Here is a 23,249-nt window from a genome sequence, read left to right as displayed (position 1 = left end):
CATAGGCGCCGATCCCGTGGAAAAATATGAGATATTCTCCATTGATTTTGACCAATAAAAAATCAATTGTAGCTTTCAGACACGATCTTCACCCTTTTTATAGTTTATTTAAGGCCGTTTCTATGGCGATATTTTAATGGCAAACGTCGAGAGCGCATCCAAGTGATGCGCGCGAGCACAAATGGCTCTGCTCTCGATCAGATACATGCGCGCACTCCAACTCCAACTTTCCTTGCACCAGATATCAGCGAGAGCATGACTCGCGACAACACTCATGAAAAGAATGTGCTTTTGGGTCGAAATTGTCATATTGCTGCACGGATATAAAGCAAATAAAACATCAAGCTGACGTTTATTTGAGTTAAATAAGAAGCAAACTAGCGCTGAAACGTGTTCTTTTTGAAATCATGCGTTGTGGCACGTTTAAGTTAGTCTTCTGACATACGCGTCAAGCTCTCGCTTGACACTTCTTTCCAGGGAAATCACTAACAAAATGCACACAGACATGTCCCTGGTCTTGATATACAAATATTAATTAACTTCTTTGAACTTTATGAGGGGAAAAAAAACGATATGAGGGCAGATTCGAACCACTGATAATTATAGGCTGGACCTCTGATTCTATTAAACATAACATAAATCGGGGCCTATGACTTTAACCACATTTAACAGTACATTAGCAACATGCTAACGAAACATTTAGAAAGACAGTTTACAAATATCACTAAAAATATCATGTTATCATGGATCATGTCAGTTATTATTGCACCATCTGCCATTTTTTGCTATTGTCCTTGCTTTCTTACCTAGTCTGATGATTCTGCTGTGCACAGATCCAGACGTTAATACTGGCTGTCCTTGTGTAATGCCTTGAACATGAGCTGGCATATGCAAATATTGGGGGCGTACATATTAATGATCCCGACTGTTACGTAACAGTCGGTGTTATGTTGAGATTCGCCTGTTCTTCGGAGGTCTTTTAGACAAATGAGATTTATATAAGAAGGAGGAAACAACGGTGTTTGAGACTCACTGTATGTCATTTCCATGTACTGAACTCTTGTTATTTAACTATGCCAATATAAATTCAATTTTTAATTCTAGGGCACCTTTAAGACAGCTCAAACATGCATGCCTGGAATAGGCTTAAGCCTTGTGTGACACTGGTGTGTGTTCCAGTCCCCATCATGCGACTTTTCTGACACTGAATCGTGTTTACGTGATTCACATTTTCTTATGTAGGCTATGCTCCATTTTGTCGAGTCAAGCAGGTATCAACGTATTACGTTTCATGTCCCCACAAACCTTTCAGGAGGAGTTTTGCGGGCATCATGTGTTGTTTTATATACCACTTATCCTCCGATAGAGGACGCTGTTTTACCTGGCTCACAATCTCGGAAAGTAACTCCGATCCCACCAGCTCTGGGAATTCAATCACACGCTTTCTAGATGCAAGATTATAGTACTGTAGTGAGAGCAGCAGAGTAGTGTGCTGCTTGCGATCTTCCGTTTTTCCTTTTGTATTTTTTTTTAAACAGAAATTAGAGAAAGGGGCGTCATCTGATTTACATGAACGTGACTGTCACAGTGATCCGCTGCAACGTGGAGCGTCTCCAAACCAAACTGCGGCTTGGTCTCAGGTCTGTGAGAATAAACAGCGTTGTTTGGGAGTGGAGGATCAACTTAAAAGTCGCGAATGTTTTGCCGAAATCAGACAGCGAGAGCGACTGTCGCTCGGGGCTCCGCGCTGGAGATGGAGATCCGCCGTGGAAAGTTCAGACAAAGTGTTTTCATGGAGACCCCGCAGGTAAATGAAGCTCCGGTGATCTCTGTGTGTCCAGAGGCTCAGCTGGACTCGAGTATAGTCTGCTGTTTAACGTTACTCTTCATAAATGTTAACATTTACGAACACCAATAAATAAAGGTGACTTATAAAGGAGTAGTTTATAGTAGGTAACGGTATTTCCTACAAATGATAGGAATAAATGATGTAGTGGCTGAATGATACTCTTGCCCTGGTTGAGGGCTTAATGTGGGGCTTTAAGTCAAAAGTGTTGAGGTGGTCTAACTGTCGCTGTAAAAAAAAAAAAAAAAAAATCTTAGGCTGAAATTCTTTTGCCATAAGTAGTCTCTAGTCTCTAGTTATTAAAAAAAAAAAAAAAAACAGTGAAGAGATTTAGTTTTAAATTATCATTAATGATTATCATAATTTGTCATATCAAGTCAGTGTGGTGTAGCCTAACCAACACACAGGAGGCCATTTTATACATTTTAAACTCCCTCATGACAGAATAGTAAGAGCATAACATTCAAGTTATTAATAAAAAAAAATTACTTTTATTTATTTATTTATTTTTTTGGGAAAATAGAGGAAGAAAATTATTTTAGTAACGTTACTTGATAGTTACGTTTTCTAGAGCCATTAAAGTCAGCAGTAATCAAAATGGACTGTTATTATTTATTTATGTACTTATTTTTCTTTTTGGATAATTGCAGTATTTATTACAAATGTTTTAACCGTGCACATTATTATTATTATTTTGTTAATTTATGTGCCCTTATAATCTGTGATCAAAATAATTTCCCTTTCCTCTTTCAACGACATCTCTTCTCTGGGGCACATTTAAGCTCAAACCGGTGCGCAACGTTTTGCTACGGTTTCCCTGTTTACCTACATGTTTCCTGGAAACGATGTGCAACAGGGTTTGAGATATGTTTTCTCTTGTTTGGTGGGTGTGTCAAAAATGTCAGCCCAATCAACATGTATAAACCACGCGGTATTAAAGAAACAGCTCATAAATGTAATAAACATCTAAATAAATTCACAAGAGCAAGTATATTTTTTTGCTCATGTTTATTTACATCAATGGCAAAATAACTTAAATAAGGGCACAAGTATAGATCTGGAACTTCTTTAAGTCTGTCTAAATATCATTTAGTAATTGCAATGTCTTCTGGTCCATATCTTTTCCTTAGGAAGATGTGCTAGACACTGATTAGTGTAACATAAAAATACTATACTTATATATTTTGCTATTGTATTGTGGTGTGATACTTTCATAAACTTTCATAAACATAAAGGCAAATGTTGGATCACAATAATTAGGAACCACTGTTTCCACAAATCCCTTCACTTGATTGGGATGTTCTCTTTTTATTCTGGACAGCAAGGGCACAGTGGCTGTAACATTGAGAGTATTTTGCACTATTAAACATGTATTTATACTGATTTCATCAGGCTCTGAAAATTATTCAAAAAGAACACAAAGAATGGCCCTCTCAGCTGCCGTAGTTACAACCCTTGAGTCATCAGAACAGGGTGTTCAATGCACCACCGTTTCTGTTTTAAAAAACGTTTTGCAATGTTTTGTCAGGGCTGAATGCAGCCTTGATGATGTGTTCACCGGCGTGAGGGCGGGATCAACCTGTCACTCACATGAGATCACAGCAATAGCAAACCACAATGATCCAGCAATCCAATGAATTCCTAATGGACAAAATCAAGTCCAGCCCTACGTTTTTTCTTGTTTGAAAATCTGTTTTACTTGGATAGACGTAACAACAGGGAAGAAAAGACAATCACAACTTCCGTTTCATGCCGACTTTAAACTTTTTTTTTTTTTAAATGCACTTTTTTTTTCAAAAAAAATGTGTGAAACAAACATAAATACAGATTGCATTTCCAAAAGCTTGACACACATGTTTTATTCTAGATATTTCCCCTCTTAGAATTTCTAACATGCTCATTTATCATTGACCGCCGGTACACATGATCTTATCAAACACTGCAGTAGATCCCTTGCATTCTTCTAAGGGGAAAGGGCTGCATGGCATCTGTATATGATTATCCCAGAGTAGGTTGAGTTAAAAGAGAACTCTGTCTAACCCCTAATTATTTTTATACGTAGCCTGCTGTGGTGAGATGGAAAGAAGCATGGTTGGTTCAGAATGTGGCTGTTGGATGTGTAGAGCCCCAGTGGCAGCTCTGGGCTGCTGTGCTTGAATTCCTAATTTGGCTTGGGATTTGGGACCTTAGTCTTCATTCTGCTGCGGTGACTATATGTTTACATTTTAGTTGTGCGGGAGGATTTAAATCCACGTTGATTTGACATTAAGGGATCTTAAATCATAGGTGAATCTTGTTGTGATTGAACAGGAAAAGTCACATGGACTGTCGCATCTTTTGGTTCATTGGTTGTTAATTCTCAACATTGGTTCAATGATTCTCAACCAGGGGACCTCTGCAAACTTCAAAGGGGCTTCAACATGACTTAAAATGTTTTAAAATAAGACATAAACATTAAAATAATCAAAAACAACTAAAAAATTAAGATATTCCTTATTTTAATTTACTCCTCGACACCTGTTTGTTTCCTTTTGAAGAACCAGGATTCTTGGAAATCCTGGATATAATTAGGTGAATTAATAAATTCTAAAAAATGCTAAGGACATTTATATATATATATATATATATATATATATATATATATATATATATATATATATATATAATATATAATGCTCCTTTCACAAGGCGTAATATTAGTCTCTGGTGTCCCCAGAATGTGTATGTGATGTATCAGCTCAAAATACCCTGCAGATAATTTATTATAGCTTGTCAAATTTGTTTTTGTGTGTGTCCCTTTAAATGCAAATTAGCTGCTGCTCCCAGCCCCCTTTCCAGTAGAGGGTGGAGCTTTAACAGCTTCGATTGCTCAACAACAACAACAACAACAAAGCCAAAATGATGATTGTCAGTAACAATTGACCCTCGTTTGTGAAGCAATATGGCATAAAATGATGGTATGGCAACAACACTTTACTACAGCAACTCTACCTTATCTCTAAAACAGCCCAACATGGCCTCACCCTCTTTGTTGTGTGTTCTCAGGGGCATGGCTTATGTAAATTTTGGGGTTTGTGATGTCACCAACCCGGGAAGAAGCTTGTTGTAGTCCCTACCAGCGTTTGTTCTGAATTCTGTAAAAGAAAATATCTCCCTTTGCATTGAACTTTGAGCGTCATAACTTTGCAGATGTTGTTTATGCTCTAACAGCAACATTACACACTAACTAAAGTTAAAAAGTGAAAACATAATCAACCACCCCTTTAAAACGGTTGAGAACCACTGGTTCTCAGTCAATTTTCAAATTTCTTTCCTCATTCAAGTATTAAGCCTATAAAATTACTGTCAGACTTAGAAGCTCAGTTAATAACAGTTAAAGGGAAAGTTCACAGAAAATAAAAATTCTGTCATTTACTCTCACTCGTGTCGTGTGTTAAATAGTTAGTTTTTTAATCACTAAAGTGGAGGTTCTGCTTGATTCTTTAACTGCTGTAATCAGAGTTTGCATATCTTCTCCATTGATAAGACTTACCTACTAGCCCCTATCAGTATCATTTAGGCACTAAATGCATGTTACTAATGGAGTCCTTCATTCAAAATGCATGTGATTTCACTCAAGTCATTGTGTGCTTTGTTGAAAAGCTTTTAAGACGTCCCAGGTCCCCACTGACATCACATTACCCCCTCTAGATGAGTTACATTCTACTGTTTGATGTCTTCACCGTAGCTGCTGATTGGAAATCAATATGACCTAATGAAAATCTTTTTAATGAGATCTTTTTACCTTTGCATACACACACAGAGATGCGCAACCTGATTGAACTTTACAATATCGTGCCCCAGTTTGCATTAATACTATAGTACTGCAGCAGGCTGTGTGTGAAAGCTCAGGTGAAGCAATTATACTGAGCGGTAGAGGGAAGGAAGATTGCCGGATCAGTTAAGTGACTTAAAGCAGTAATGGAAAAATTGGCTCACAGATCTGGTGTAATGCCTTTGATTACTGGCAAGTCAGCAACAAAATTAAACCTCTGCAGTGCACTTTTTTTAATTGAAAACTGCAACAGCTGATGAAAAAATGCATTTTTGGGGGGGGTTATGTTGTGTCATGCCCGGTGTCAGTTAAATCATACTGTCATTTTTATATTTGTCTAGTTAGCATACATTTTTTTTGGTTTGCTTACAACACAGTCCATTAAAACCACAGTGTTTGCCCGCTGAGGGACTCTGCCACATATAGATTTCCCTGAAGGAAGTTAAAAGTGATGTAGGCTACATACCACCAGACCAGACACACCCTTCCACCCGCACCATTGCTTCTTTCCTGACGGAATTCTGTTTAATTCACTCTGTACTGGATTGTCCAAGATGATTGCTGACGATTATTGATGCTGACAAGAAAACGTACCTACACTGGTTTCCTTAGACATGTATTATGTTCGTTTCTCTCATCAGGCAAAGCTGCTTGTTTTACACAGTCCGAGTTGCTGTTTTTTCCAGACTGTATTTTTTTATGATGATGTTTTCTCCATTTCTCCATTGGCTCTCCTGTGTATTTGCTTTGAGCACTTGACCATATTCTCTGTACTTCCTTAGGGAAGGGAAGATATGCATAGACGCACACTACAGTTTGGAGTCAGTGCAATTATATAATGGTAATATATAGTAGTGTAGTGTACCAGCTATCTTAAAATATTTCTTGCTATGGTTCATCTTAGATGGGCAATATAATATAGATGAATGCACACTTGTATTTTTAGCTGAAGATTTTAATAGTAATTTCACTCATATATTTGGCTTTCTTGGACTTAAGGTGAGGTCACACGTTGCACTTATGCGGCGCCTTTCGTCATGTTCAGAATGAGGCAATACATGCCATAAACTAGGAAGGAGTTGATATCTTAAAGAAATGCAAAAACTTCCCCTTCAGCATGTTAGCAGAGCTGCCAGGCCCCAGAGAACAATGAGAAATCTTTCAGCACTGGGGCCCAAACAGGAGCACATGCTTTTGGATTTAAACGAAGGTCCCTGGCAGAAAGCCCTGTTAAGAGGAACCGGAGAGGAGGATAATCGTCCACGCTCTGATGTCATAGAAGCCTTGCTCTTTTTAGTTAGTATGCCAGGCACTCTTGAACCGTGAGAGCTGAGAACAGGCGTTTTGAGCATTGTTTGTTGAACTCTGTATAAAAGAGAGGGGATGTTTGAGTTTCAGTGACAACAGCTTTTTTCAATTACATTTTTTTTTTAAATCTTTGTTTGCTTTGCTTAGAATTGTTTTTTGAACCAAACCCAGAACCCAAGAAGCATATTGGCAAAAAACCTCTATTAATGAGAACAACATCCTGTGATTGTGTAGTGGAAGAAAAAATGGTAGAGACCATGAAGGGGGAGTGTTCGAACCATTGCATTGCAAGACATTCCAATGAATAATTACTGACAAAAATATGACAATACTATTCCATAGTTTTGTTTTGCTGCATTCACATTTCTATAAACCATACAGGAGTTTATATCACTGTATTCAACACTTTTTAATTGTATTTCCTATATTTTCTAATTCATGGGGTTAAAGCAGCTTGACACATCTTGCAGTCTCCCGCATACAAGAATATTTCTATTTAAAGGTGCCATTGAACGTCTTTTTACAAGATGTAATATAAGTCTAAGGTGTCTCCTGAATGTGTCTGTGAAGTTTCAGCTCAAAATACCCCATAGATTTTTTTAAATTCATTTTTTTAACTGCCTATTTTGAGGCATAATTAGAAATGAGCCGATTCAGGCTGCGGCCCCTTTAAATGCTCGCGCTCTCCGCCCCCGGAGCTCGCACTTGCCTTAAACAACATAAAAAAAGTTCACACAGCTAATATAACCCTCAAAATGGATCTTTACAAAGTGTCCGTCATGCATGCTGCATGCATGCGTCAGATTATGTGAGTATAGTATTTATTTGGATGTATTACGTTTGATTCTGAATGAGTTTGAGGTTTTTCTCCGTGGCTAAAGCTAACATTACACACTGTTGGAGAGATTTATAAAGAATGAAGTTGTTTATGAATTTTACAGACTGCATGTGTTTAAAAATGAAAATAGCGACAGCTCTTGTCTCTGTGAATACAGTAAGAAACAATGGTAAATTCAAACACATTTAACAGTACATTAGAAACATGCTAACGAAACATTTATAAAGACAATTTACAAATATCACTAAAAATATCATGATATCATGGATCATGTCAGTTATTATTGCTCCATCTGCCATTTTTCGCTGTTGTCCTTGCTTGCTTACCTAGTCTGATGATTCAGCTGTGCACAGATCCAGACGTTAATACTGGCTGTCCTTGTGTAATGCCTTAATCATGGGCTGGCATATGCAAATATTGGGGGCGTACATATTAATGATCCCGACTGTTACGTAACAGTCGGTGTTATGTTGAGATTCGCCTGTTCTTCTTTTAAACAAATGAGATTTATATAAGAAGGAGGAAACAGTGGTGTTTGAGACTCACTGTATGTCATTTCCATGTACTGAACTCTAATTATTTAACTATGCCAAGATAAATTAAATTTTTAATTCTAGGGCACCTTTAATAGTATTTATAGTGACATAAGATATGAACAGGTGACAGAATACAGTATGTAACAGTTCATTATAAATGCCATAAACCAGGGCTGGGTTGAAAATATATATTTTTCGATTTAAATAAATAAATCTCATTTTGTTGAAACAATAGATGCAGGATTTAATCATTTTATTTCTTGAGAAACATTGGTCAGTATACTGTACATTATATATCCAAATCTAATTAAATCGAGATCTGAATAGCATAAAATCACTTGATTTGTGACACAAAAATCTGTGTCAATGGCCAGCCCTACCATGCACAGTAGCAGTGTTGTAGTTACGTTAAAAAAGTTATTAATTACTACGTATTAACTACATCTTCAACAGTGTAATTAGATTACTATACTAATTACTCTCTCTAAAAAGTATCGGATTACTTATTACTAATTACTTTCTAAATCCCATATCAACCACGAACAGGTGAATAATACAAGGACAGACACGAAACTGCTCTTTTAATTCTTTCATATAAAATACACAATTACTTTAATTACTCTTAAACTGACCAAAGCGTGTAACGGGAGAAGGTTACATTAAAAACATACATTTTAACATTAAAATTTGATGTTAAATCCACTATTGTTTTATATAGAATTGTTGTAGTCTATACAGTATTTCATGTAATTACATCAGAAGTAACTGTAATTAAATTACAAAAAAAAAAAAAATTAAGAGCAATTCCTTACTTTACTTTTACAAGGGAAAAGTAATTAAATTATAGTAATTAGATTACACCAAATAAATGACTAATCAAGTAATTGCATACAAAATATTAAGAGCTGCTATAAAACACTCAACTACACATTGTGGATATTGGAAACATGCTCAGTATTTAGTTGACATTGACTTTGCTGACAACACCCTTCAGTATTGGTATGTTTTTGTCCTAAAAATGAATGGAGGCTCAGATGTTCACAACAGCAGGATGTCAAATAGTTCAGGCCTCAACCCAGGATCTTGTGCTCAAGGACATCAAGATCAAGTCCAGTCCACTCTTATCTTATCTTGTTTGTGCAGAGCTGACATGGGGCATTATTCATACAATTGGGCATGTCATATGATGTTTTTCCTTGTTAGGCAGATGAAGACAGGTTACTAGTATCTCCAAACTTGCATCATGACCACAGTAATGAATGTTTAATTTCATTTTCAGAAATGAAAAGACACATTTAATTCAGTTCTGTCATCATTTCCAAACGTGCAATAACACCCAGACAGTTAAACTTGTATACTGACTAATGCTGAAATCATTGCCATATGTTGGTTTTTACTCAGCCTCCAGCAGCTTCTTGCCACCAGTCAAAATACTAAAAAAAAAAAAAAAAAACTCTTGAAATCAGTATTCAGATAAATAATACAGATTATTTAAGTTTAAATTAAAGTGTCATCTTTCCTTGCTTAAAGCCATGGTTTCATTATCTAAATGACTCTGGCATTAACCTTGTTTTTTTTCAGAAGGCTGAGTGTTTGTCTTGTAGCTTGAAGGAACGTCTTCCAGACAGAGAGGGATGAGACAAAGTAGAGGCCCGGACTTTTGTTAACGTCATTAACTGTTTCTAAATCAACTGTGTTCAGCTTAAGGGGAATTCATTTCATTCATGCGTACCTGTCTGCCTAGAAAAAAGGACGTGAGTCACACACTCTTTGGCAATGGCATGCCCACACAGTCCTGAAGTGATCACTGTTATAATAACAACCACTGTGATTATACTAGTTCTAGTTGCTTGTGTTTGTGTCATAAGAGAGTTAATCCTCAGAGTTCATAAACTCCATCCTCTTAAACGTTTGAGTGTGTGAGAGTGTCAGCTGGGTTTTTAACTGTGTAAAGCAGTTCAACTGCAGTGATGCTATGCTAAGCTTTTGTAAAGGTTTTAGTTTGGCACTTACTACATCTAACTACATTGAAACTATACAAGGAGGCAGTATATTTTAAATATAAATCAGGTGATATGGCTCATTTATTTTTGCAATCAAAGCATTATTTAAAGTCTGTAACAATGTCTTGAACGTGGGGGGGGGGGGTATTTTTATTTAAAGAAATTAAATAATTAAAGGATTAAAAGTGATTTAAGGGAATAAAGCATTAAAGGGTTAGTTCACCCAAAAATGAAAATTCTGTCATTTATTACTTACCCTCATGCCGTTCTACACCCGTAAGACCTTTGTTCATCTTCAGAACACAAATTAAGATATTTTAGTTAAAATCTGATGGCTCAGTGAGGCCTCCATAGGAAGCAATGACACTTCCTCTCTCAAGATCCATTAATGTACTAAAAACATATTTAAATCGGTTCATGTGAGTGCAGTGGCTCAATATTAATATTATAAAGCAACGAGAATATTTTTGGTGCACCAAAAAACAAAATAAAGATTTATTTAGATTTCAAAGCACTGCTTCATGAAGCTACAGCCGTTGGCAGATTGACATGCGATCCGAATCATGATTCGACATGCTGATTCATTTATGCTCCGAAGCTTTATGAAGCAGTGTTTTGAAATCGGCCATTACTAAATAAGTCGTTATTTTGTTTTTTTGGCGCACCAAAAATATTGTCGTCGCTTTATAATAATAATATTGAACCACTGTACTCACATGAACCGATTTAAATATGTTTTTAGTACCTTTATGGATCTTGAGAGAGGAAATGTCATTGCTGGCTATGCAGGCCTCACTGAGATTCAGATCGGATTTCAACTAAAATATCTTAATTTGTGTTCCGAAGATGGATAGTTCACATTTTTGGGTTAACTAACCCTTTAAACACCAAATCAGCATATTAGGTTGATTTCTGAAGGATCATGTGACACTGAAAATTCAGCTTTGCCATCATTTGCAATTTAGTGATTCGATTTTGTTTCTATAGATCACACTGAAAAAAAGATTCACAAAGATTTTGTATGAGAGAGAGGACGGACAGCGAGTTTTTTTTAATTCCCTGACACAAAAACAGCTACTTGTTACTGAAAAAAACAACAACCGCTGAACTACCATCACTCTTCTGAAAATAAAGTCACTACTTTTAGTTGTTAGTATTTAGTTTTACTCCCCATCATTGGTGAGTGTTCATGGGTCTGTGAATATAGGAAATGATCCCAGTAAACAGTGAAATTGTAAACAGTTTGAGGTTCTCATTGTGTTTTACCCTGTGGACTTGATGGAATCTGCCCTTTCGCCCTTCTTTCTATTCGTCCATGAAACTCAGTCCGACTATGTGCAGGGTGAGCACAGCATTGTTCACACACAGGGTTGTGCTCTAAAAGCGATGACGAGCACAGCTGTCTCACACAGACACTGTACTGTATGTCACTTTTGGATGTGGTCCAAGCCATTACATACCTGTATGCGTAATAGTGTTCACATCACAGAGCTGGCACACTAAAACAACACTATACATGAACATCTGTGCAAAACACTCTTGTGGGATTGACTCAGACTGCGATGTAACACACAGATGTCATATGAACAAAGACCTCATGCCAATAAAGTGCTAACATGCTCAGTGTGACTTTAGACACCAAGCTGGCACCCATGAACTTCTGACGTTTCTTTCACAATGCCCTTTAGCAGCTAAAAATAGCATTAATCCTCATATTCCCCACCCTGATCTGTTGAGCTTTAATGCTGTCTGTACTCCTAAGCCAGTATTTGAGTATTTTTATTCCACAATGACAAGATTAAAATGTCTCTTTTCTAGAACTTGCTTAGGTAATCTGGCTTCAGTCAACTGTAGCTGTTGACCAGGGTCATTCCTAGTCTGGACTGTGATAGTGAGAGTTAAATCTTAATTTATTTCTTTCCTAATCACTTTAAAGCAGAGTCAGTGAGGGGTTGGTTTGTGTGTCCACACACTTTGAGAATGTCTGGTATTTGTTAACATTTATTAACTAGTGTTGTTCATCGGCACTGTGTCTGTAGGCAACTGTCACATGTCTGCGAGAACAACACTCTGGGGCACATGCAAATACATTGTTAAAGAAAACGTTACTTTGTAGTTTCCTCATTACTGATAAGTGCCACAAAAATGTCTGTTGTATTATCAACACACTCTTTTGTTCTGTGCTTATAGTTTAATACACTATTTTAATTTTTTTTTTGATAAATGTAAAATGTACCTAGTCAGAAGATTTATTTAATTAATATTAATAAGTTAATTAATATTACTCAGTACTTATTTGAGTACTACGTCACCTTAAAATAAAGTGTTACCAAATGTTTTGTAACATTGTAATTCTTTACTGTCACTTTTGTTCAATTTAATGTGTCCTTGCTGAATAATTTCTTTCAAAAAATGACCTCAAATTTTTTTCACATTATAGCTTAACCTTGTCCATATTGCACTTTGCCTATTGTGACCAAAAATTCTGTTATAGCAAGTAATTGGTATAGCAGCTGTTATTTTTAGAGCCCAGAACCCAGCAATCCAACATAAAAAGCATGGCACGAAAAACTGTTCCTCTTCTGGTACATCCTGTGAAAAGTGGCTTTGGTAAAATAAATAAATAAATCCATTCAACCCAATCCCGCTGTCATCATGAGAGTATTTTCATCTAAGTCATTAACACACTTCTTGGTGTATTTTGAGAACTCCCACTCAAGGGCTTCTAAATGCTTCTAAGAGCACTCTGATAATAAGGTGATGGTGTGTCAGGACGATTGCATCACACTGCTGTTAGACCAACATAACTCATTGTTAGGTTACTCATATCTTATCTCCATAAGAAAGAGAAGATTTTGCCTTCTTATTCACATCACTTGAATTGAAGTCTTTTTCAGGATGTCAGAGGAAGTTAAATTATGTAATGTACAGTCCAAAGAGTGAGAAATGAGAGCGACTTTATATTTCTCATTCAGTTGACTCATCTTGGGTGAGCCTTTTCAGTCTGACTAGACCATTAACCCATGGTAATGTATATCTAACCCTCTAGGGCTTTATGGTTGATGATTGAGAAACTGATATACCTGGAGATTTGCTTTACCTGGAGGTGTTCAGATTGTAACTATCTGTGCTAACACTACTCGCAGACCTACGGAAGAGGATTAGGGCCAAGCAATAATAAAAAAATCAATAATAATAATTTTAGCTCTACTATTATATAATGTTATATAACAAATAGTACAGCATGCCAAGTTGTAGGCTAATGTTAAAGGATCTGAACAGACAACACAAATAAATGCTGCTTCAATCCCAAGGCTGCCCTTGAAAATCCCCCAGGATGCTCAAATAGGATTGTACCGTTAGTGTACTTTTTTAAATTTTTTTAAATGGAATGCATCTTCTAGATGACAACTGTGAGATTAAAAATAACCTTTACTCTTCTAGTAAATAATAGCAGCTATAATGTTTGGGCTGTCTGGTTTTGCAATAGTTTGCTGTTCCATATGCGACTGTCATGTGTCTGTGACTTTTCTCTCTCCTGGACAGCTGCTTTTTCCCTCACTGGAAAGAAAACCTCACTAAGCACAAACATAAAAGCACTGGCACCCTGTTCGGTGCTGCTGTGGCTCAGCCTTACTGCTTTATTAGACCTTTTATTGCTGTAAAATGTGGTTTGTTGCTGATTTGGTTAGCTCATGCATTAGGCAATGAATCTGAGACATTTTACGTCGTTCTGTATTTACATTTAATGTTCAACCAGTGCGTTGAATCATGTTTTTAGAATTGTCCATTAGGGGGAGACGTTGCTCTTTTTTGAAGATATTACAAGTCAATGGCTTAACCAGCTTCAAGCTTCAATTGATTCTTCTCTCTGACATGCTGTACTTCAGTCATATTATTAATGGGCACTAATGAACAGGCACTCTTGATTTTTGTGTGGCTGGTATTGATGTGTGTGGTCTAATTTAAAATCTCTCAGTGCATTAAGTAAACATTAATTTCCCATGAAAGTACTGTTTAAATTGAGTCCATGAATCAAATCATTTTTAAAATGTATTTAATGAGCTTTCTGTGTAGTTTGTGGAATATTTTTATTGATTTATTTTGTATGTGTTCGTATGAGAGAGAGAGAGAGAGAGAGAGAGAGAGAGAGAGAGAGAGAGAGAGAGAGAGAGAGAGAGAGAGAGAGAGAGAGAGAGAGAGAGAGAGAGAGAGAGAGAGAGAGAGAGAGAGAGAGAGAGAGAGAGAGAGAGAGAGAGAGAGAGAGAGAGAGAGAGAGAGAGAGAGAGAGAGAGAGAGAGAGAGAGAGAGAGAGAGAGAGAGAGAGAGTTGATTTGTAGGCAATGGAGGGGTCCTGGGACGGGGGCCAGATCACACGGGCTGCAGCTGACTTTAGAAATGAAATGTCTCCAGGGAGCTGATGAGCCTAGAGAAACTCACTGCCAGTGGACATGTGGAGCATGTTAGCACGGTGACATTGGCAGCAGACTCAGAGCAGACAGGAAGTTCTGGAGACCCCAAAGGACTGAAACTTTCAAGGATAGAAAGCTGGGCTCAAAAATCATCTTTTTGGAGAAAAGACTCAACCAGGCACAAAATGTGGTTTTGTTTTGTGTTGGGTTGTTATAACCATTTTATGACTTTAAAATAACTGCTTGTTGTAATACTGATGAGTAGCGTGTATAAATTTAAGCAATAATGTAAGAGAGATGGTGCATGTTGTGCATAGTCATTGATGACAGACATTTTTAATCATGAAATTCACAATATAGCACAACTTGAATCAGCATGCAGGATCAAATCTATTCATTTATGGAACTAATTTTTATAACATTTTCCTTAAAGTCCCCCTGTGGTGAAAATCAAGTTTTTAATGTTGTTTATATGTCTATGTGGTGTTTTTAATATGCTTTACTACAAACCATGTGCAAATTCATCAGTCAACACCATTGCTGAAGCATATTCTCCTTAAAAATGCTGTTTACTCAAAAACGCAGTTTGAAATCTTCGCTCAAGTTCCCTACATCACAAACATGTTGTAACCAACCGGGGCGGGCTTTAGCATATATTCTGCAAAGCAGGGAGTCTTAAAGGTGCCGTAGAACGTCTTTTCAAAAGATGTAATATAAGTCTAAGGTGTCCCCTGAATGTGTCTGTGAAGTTTCAGCTCAAAATACCCCATAGATTTTTTTTTATTAATTTTTTTAACTGCCTATTTTGGGGCATCATTAACTATGCACCGATTCAGGCTGCAGCCCCTTTAAATCTCTCACTCCCTGCCCTCCCGAGCTCTCGACTATAAGTGCAGTTATACAGTGCATAAACAAAGTTCACACAACCAATATAACCCTCAAATGGATCTTTACAAGATGTTCATCATGTGTGCTGCATGCATGCATCGATTCCTGTGAGTATAGTATTTATTTGGATGTTTACATTTGATTTTGAATGAGTTTGAGGCTATGCTCCGTGGCTAACGGCTATTGCTACACTGTTGGAGAGATTTATAAAGAATGAAGTTGTGTTTATTCATTATACAGACTGCAAGTGTTTAATAATGAAAATAGCGACGGCTCGTCTCCGTGAATACAGTAATAAACTATGGTAACTTTAACAACATTGAACAGTACATTAGCAACATGCTAACGAAACATTTAGAAAGAAAATTCACAAATATCACTAAAAATGTCATGATATCATGGATCATGTCAGTTATTATTGCTCCATTCTGCCATTTTTCGCTGTTTTCCTTGCTTGCTTACCTAGTCTGATGATTCAGCTGTGCACAGATCCAGACGTTAATACTGGCTGCCCTTGTCTAATGCCTTGAACATGAGCTGGCATATGCAAATATTGGGGTCATACATATTAATGATCCCGACTGTTATGTAACAGTCGGTGTTATGTTGAGATTTGCCTGTTCTTCGGAGGTCTTTTAAACAAATGAGATTTATATAAGAAAGAGGAAGCAATGGAGTTTGAAACTCAACGTATGCCTTTTCCATGTACTCTTGTTATTCAGCTATGCCGAGGTAAATTCAATTTTTGATTCTAGGGCACCTTTAAGAGAAGCCAGCTTATCACGGTATATTTTTCGGCTGATATGAAAAATCGGGTACATTTAGCAATAGTTATGTATATTATTATGTATTCTGATGAAGAATGCTGATTTTTAGAAGGCAGCTGTTTGACTCTGATGTTGCGAATGGGAACATGGTTTGTATAACATTAGCAACACATTATTAGCTGTTAGATAATGTAGTCAAGTTAAAGGCTAATCATATCAAGTGTCTGACGTAGAGAGCAATACATAACTCATTAGCTTTCTGATACATCGACTTGTAGACAAGCTTGTATAATTCACTCTTCCTCTTCTTCTTCTAAATCAGTGTCTTGTTCAAATATGGCAAATATGGAATTAAACCAGTATTTCCACTTGGAATTGTGTAGCATTTACCACAGAAGAGTTGAGCGAGTGGATCAGGTATTCTGAGCTTGTGAGATTGAGTGTAGGCGGGACTTGTAGACTAATTTGCATAGTCATGGATCTGTATATAGGCCTGCTAAATGAAGGAAGGGTGTAGAGTAACATTCAAGCTATTTTAAGGCATAAAGAAATTATTTCCACAAGAAAAAATGTTTAAGTATGTCATTTTGGTGATTTTTTTGAATTGGTGTTTAATTTCTGAACTAGTCAATTTAGTTGGTTTCATAGTATCTGATTGAATATACACTGTTATTCTCTTGAAATCTCTGTGTGTGTGTGTGTGTGTGTGTGTGTGTGTGTGTGTGTGTGTGTGTGTGTGTTTACAGCTCTTTCTGTTTCTTGTGGGTTGTACTCAGTGTTTGAGATGGGGCTGGGTAGCAGCTGAGGCTCTTTGTAGTGGTTAGCAGCCCTTCAGAGGCCTTGCCCTTCCCTCTGTTTGTTTCACAGATGCGCCCTGCCTGAACTTCAACCCGTATGAATTAACAACACAACGTGAGGTACACTTTAAAATAGCTTTTAAAGGGTGTAAAAACTCTTGAATCAGCCACAGAGCTTAGAGAAATATTGCAGAAAAATGAGTCCATACAACTAAAAAATAAATTTAGCTGAGTGTTGTTGTAAAACAAGAGCCGTTTCCCCCTGTCACGATACTTCCTTTCCCTATAGATTTAAGTGTACAGCAAACCTGAAGTGTTGTGTTAACTTCATATGGCATTTCCTTACTCCACCCAGTCAAATTCCTTCTGCTTGCCACCTAAGCAGCGCCAGCCTTATCACACTGGTCACCCAAACAAGAAGCCATTTCTATTCTTTTATTCTTGATTGGCAAAGGGAAATCTGTCTATATTTGCTTCAGTACATCCGCTGAGGAACAAAAACCTGTCAGAGGTTCCTTTTCACTTCACACCCTATTTCTAAAGATGTTACTAAAACAGTAATATCATCTGCAGGTGCACCAACCTATCCTGACTTAAAGTGCCCCTATAATGGTATTTTAAAAGTTCCTAATTTTGTTTTGGAGGTCTCCTACAATTTTTTTATGCATCCAAGATCAAAAAAACTATTTATATTTCTCAATATACATTGCAGCATTACCTATTTTCTCTACAGTCTCTAAAACTGTTTGATAAAGGATTCGGTCTCTCTAAACCCCTCCTTTTCGAGAGCCTACTCTGCTCTGATTGGTCAGATGGCCCAGTCTGATTGTTCTACTGCTTACAGCATGTTTTAGAAAGATTTGCTTTCGCAGCACACTGAGCACAGAAAACACTGTCTTCTCGACATGACAACAACACAAACCACTCTTCCAGGCCTCAGCTACAACTAGTGTTTGAGGGCGGGTCAAAGTAGAAATTGTTTGCGGGCAGCCAATAAAGACATAGGCTGACCATAGGCGTTATGCAGATATGTTACAAATTTAATGTAGGTTCTTGCATGACATAAGACTGGAATTACTGACGAGTTTCAGGCAGTTCAGAATCGGTTATTTCTTTTGGGAGACAATACATTTATCGTGCCCTTTGAAATTTTGCAGACCTTTCACATTCACAAACAGCTACATTACACACTACATGTAAGGTAATACCCGAAAAAGCATAATAGGGCACTTCAAAACATGTGCATGTCCTGTTATGTAACTCAGCAAAGTACAGGATTAGCAGCATTACTGGAGGAAAAACGGGGATTGTCAACCACTTGTCAAATGGCCAGAGCGCTCATTCACACATCAAATACAATTTGTACTTGCTTGCTTTTCACGGCTACATCTTCTGGACAATTTTCTGAGGTGACAGTTTTTTTTCTCCCCCAATTGTAACTCTATAATAGCTTTTCTCATTCAGTACAGGGATGCAATGTAAGTGTGAGCGAGTGCTTTGAGTGAAGAGAGCACATTACACACTTTAATTTCTGTAATCGCTGTTTTGAATAGTTGTCTGTACTTAAGGGTTGACATCCAGTTTTGTTTGGTTTTAAAGCCTTGTTGTTGTGATAACTGTGTTTAGATGTGTGCCCTTGTTAGAAATAATGCTTTATTCTTACTGACTGTTGACTCGGGGCTGATCATCTATGTATGTGGCCTAATGGCTTTACTGTTGTTTTTGCGTCAGGGACTGTTTGCTCACATGTTCCACTGGTTTGTAACATGCAAGTCTTTCTCTTTAAGGAAATACAATTGAGGAAGAACATCAGAAGAAGCCAAATATAATACAAATTATGTAGACTAGATCTTTACTGATTACAAACATTTAGTTTAAAGGGGTAGTTCACCCAAAAATGAAAATTTGATGTTTATCTGCTTACCCCCAGTGCATCCAAGATGTAGGTGACTTTTTTTCTTCAGTCGAACGCACATTATGATTTTTAACTGCAACCGTTGCCGTCTGTCAGTCAAATAATAGCAGTGATTGGGAACTTCAACTATAACAGTAAATAAAACTTGCTTAGACAAATCAAAATTAAAACCTGCAGCTCGTGACGACACATTAATGTCCTAAGACACGAAACGATCGGTTTGTACACGAAACGATCGGTTTGTGCGAGAAACCGAACATTATTTATATAATTTTTACCTCTAATACACCACTATGTCCAACTTCGTTCAGCTTCCTGTTAGTGAGGTCAAAAAACGCGTTGTGATGACGGAAGTGATGTCTCGCCCATATACTTCAATGAGCACGAGACAGGTAAAAAATTATATAAATACTGTTCGGTTTCTTGTACAAACCGATCGTTTCGTGTCTTAGGACATCAATGTGTCGTCACGAGCCGCAGGGTTTAATTTGGATTTGTCTATGGAAGTTTTTTCGACTCTTATTGTTCAAGTTCCCAATCACTGCTATTATTTGACTGACAGACGGCAGCAGTTGCAGTTAAAAATCATAATTTGCGTTCGACTGAAGAAAAAAAGTCCTCTACATCTTGGATGCACTGGGGGTAAGCAGATAAACATCAAATTTTCTTTTTTGGGTGAACTATCCCTTTAATATGTGCATGATTCAGTCCTTAAAACCTTCTTGCACATATGGTAGATAGTTTTACAGAGTCAAGACCCCTTTGTCCACTTTGTTTTCACAAACACTGAGTACCACTCCCTTGGAGCCCACATTTTGCAGTCTGTTGATTTTCTGTCTCCCAAGACTTAAGGAAAATAACGAATCACATCTCTTTGTTTTCCATTGTGTGTTCTTGTTTCAGCTGAAAGAGACTCTGTGAAGACTTGTGAGTTTGTTATATGGCATAATGTTTAATCTGTATTTGCATTGTCACTTATTGTATTATTTTTTTGTGAATTGAGTGATCTGACTTCTTTTCCATTATAGTGACCCATCAGATTCAAACAGAGTCATGGAGATTTGCAAGTGTAGTTTTTAGCATAGCCTATAAATTGACAGGCATGTTCTGCTTTAGTCATGTTGCCACTCCATCACAAACCAATTCTTTCTATATTAAGTTTGGCATCCATGGGAGAAACTGATTATGAATGTAACATTTATATGACCCTGAATAGGGTAATTTAAAGAAACTGAATGGGCTGGTTACACAAATTCAATAGGATACTGTTTGCTTTTCTAGTAACTTAGACTGAAAGGCTCTTAAAGGTGCTAAAGAGGATCTTTTCGTCGACTGAGAAAACAAAGACTGTTACTGAGTTTTTAAAATGAGCGCATGCGTAAGAACAACCCTCCTCCTTCGAAGGAACGCCTCCCAAAACTCGTAAACACTCGTATTGGAACACGAGTGTTTACCACCGGCATTCGCTGTGTCGTGTTAATGGATTCATTATGTCGGACTCACCGCAGGTAACTCATAATCTGCAGTTGGTACTCCTGTCTCTGGACAAAAACATCGCATGCGGTGCCTGTGGAGTGTGGAAAGTTACTGGAGCGTGCAGCCGCTCTCCTCTCACAAGGAACGTCATGGCAGCGATTGACAAGCCAGAGGGTCAATCCACACACGTCTCTTTTATCAGTTAGTAAAGACAGTTTCAAGTAATATTGCAAAAATGTATTAAACAAAACATCCTCTTTAGCACCTTTATTAGTATAATGAAACATCATTAAATAATGTGTACTTATTTTCCCTTTAAAGGTTGCCAATATCTAAACAGATAAACAAATAAAAGGAAAGAAACAAGAATATGATTGAAAATGTAGACCTAAAGACCATAAAAATGTATACCGTTTGCGCTGATGCATTGATTTTTACTACTCACTGCAGTGAGAAGGTTCTTTTGAGTCTGAAACTGAACCGTGGTATTAAATTATTGAGCATATATTAAAGATTGATACCTTGGAAACACATATTAGCCACTGTACGAAATATATATTTCAGTAGTATGTCTTTTAATAAATGTATTGCTTGACAGGTCGATAAATCATGCTTGGCAATCAAGATGACTAATTGTGTTGGATTTATGAAGCTGGATGTCATCATTATGTGGAAAGTATTAGGCAGAGTGCAGTTACAAAGCACTGTTCTCATTGAGCGGACAGATGGACCCTTTGTTTCCTAGTTAATGTTCTTATATATTCCAGCTAAGGCAGCATGCAGACACATGTTCCTGAAGCAGTAAAGAGGCTTCATTTGAGGAACTTTACATGAATAGGGTACAAATTAGGGCATGAAACACTTATTTTCTCTAATAATTATATTGATTGAGTTTTTCAAAATATTACTACAAAGAAAACAAGAGAACCAACAAGAATAACAACAACTTAAAGGGTTAGTTCAACCAAAAATGAAAATTATGTCATTAATGAATCACCTTCATGTCGTTCCAAACCTGTAAGACCTCCGTTCATCTTCAGAACACAGTTTAAGATATTTTAGATTTAGTTCGAGAGCTTTCTGTCCCTCCATTGAAAGTGTAGGTACGGTAAACTGTCCATTTTCAGAAAGGTAATAAAACATCATCAAAGTAGTCCATGTGACATCAGTGGGTCAATTAGAAGTTTTTGAAGCATCGAAAATACATTTTGGTCCAAAAATAACAAAAACTACGAATTTATTCAGCATTGTCTTCTCTTCCATTGAATCCATTCATATGTCGGTGTTGGTAATGCACTTTTACATCGCCGTGGTTGTTTTTGGCGATTAGGACATCCGCAACATTTTGAAGCATCGAAAATACATTTTGGTCCAAAAATAACAAAAACTACAAATTTATTCACCATTGTATTCTCGTCAATCTGCTTCTTCTTCTTCTTCTTTCCTGTTTTACGGCGGTTGGCATCCAGCTTATTGGTGCATTACCGCCCCCTTCTGCTCCGGAGTGTGGATCACGACTCCGCAGTGATGCTGCTGACGTGTTATCCGGTGCGCCCGAGCTTCGTTTACAGTCTGAGGGAGACGCACGCTGTATTCAAGCTATTCTACATTGTTCGTATTTTGGTATTGCTATATTATTTAAAATGGTGCGCAATTGTGCATGTCGCGGATGTCCTAATCGCCAAAAACAACCACGGTGACGTAAAAGTGCATTACCAACGCCGACAGATGAAAGGATTCAATGGAATCAATTCAATGGAAAGGATTCCGGAAGAGAATACAATGCTGAATAAAGTCGTAGTTTTTGTTATTTTTGGACCAAAATGTATTTTCGATGCTTCAAAAACTTCTAACTAACCCACTGATGTCACATGGACTACTTTGATGATGTTTTTATTACCTTTCTGGACATGGACAGTCTACCGTACATACATTTTCAATGGAGGGACAGAAAGCTCTCGAACTAAATCTAAAATATCTTAAACTGTGTTCCGAAGATGAACGGAGGTCTTACGGGTTTGGAACGACATGAGGGTGAGTCATTAATGACATCATTTTCATTTTTGGGTGAACTAACCCTTTAAAAAGAGAAAAGAAACTTGTCCACCCAAAAATAAAAATTCTGTTGTTATTTACTCCCCCTCAAGTTGTTCCAAACCTGTATGAATTTCTTTGTTCTGCTGAACACAAAGGAAGATATTTGGAAGAATGTTTGTAACAAACAGATCTCGCCCCCCCATTGACTACCATATTTTTTATGATAGTCAATGGGGGGCAAGATCTGTTTGGTTACTGACATTCTTCCTAATATCTTCTTTTGTGTTCAGCAGAACCAAGTAATTCATACAGGTTTAAAACAACTTGAGGATGAGTAAATGATGACAATTTTATTTTTGGATAAACTATCCCTTTAAGCTTCAAGAAATCTTGATTGTCAAAGCTGTTTTATATTTTATTCTTTTTATATGGTATTTGCAAAGTATATACAGTCTGGTTTGTGTGATTTTTGCAATGATAACAGCAAATAATATACATAAAAATAAAAAATAAACAAACATAATAATTAACCAGATGCCAGAATTAACCAATTTTGCCTAAATTAAGCTGTCGCTTAATAGGGGCGAGCTAGGACCAAAAGATGTTGTTTGT

General features: G+C 37.1%; 1 protein-coding gene across 2 annotated transcripts in view; it reads left to right on the top strand.

The window, feature by feature from the left end:
• Positions 1–1,486: 1,486 nt before the first annotated feature.
• Positions 1,487–23,249, top strand: part of rtkna (rhotekin a) — a 74,877-nt gene continuing 53,114 nt past the window's right edge. For both annotated transcript variants that reach the window (XM_067406115.1, XM_067406119.1), the window contains exon 1: positions 1,487–1,807. In XM_067406115.1, coding sequence (XP_067262216.1) covers positions 1,697–1,807 — 111 coding nt within the window. In that variant the 5' untranslated portion in view covers positions 1,487–1,696. The remainder of the gene's footprint in view (positions 1,808–23,249) is intronic.

This window comes from Chanodichthys erythropterus, chromosome 13, assembly GCF_024489055.1.
Source record: "Chanodichthys erythropterus isolate Z2021 chromosome 13, ASM2448905v1, whole genome shotgun sequence".
Classification (NCBI taxonomy): domain Eukaryota; kingdom Metazoa; phylum Chordata; class Actinopteri; order Cypriniformes; family Xenocyprididae; genus Chanodichthys; species Chanodichthys erythropterus.
This window is presented reverse-complemented; position numbering and strand designations above follow the sequence as displayed.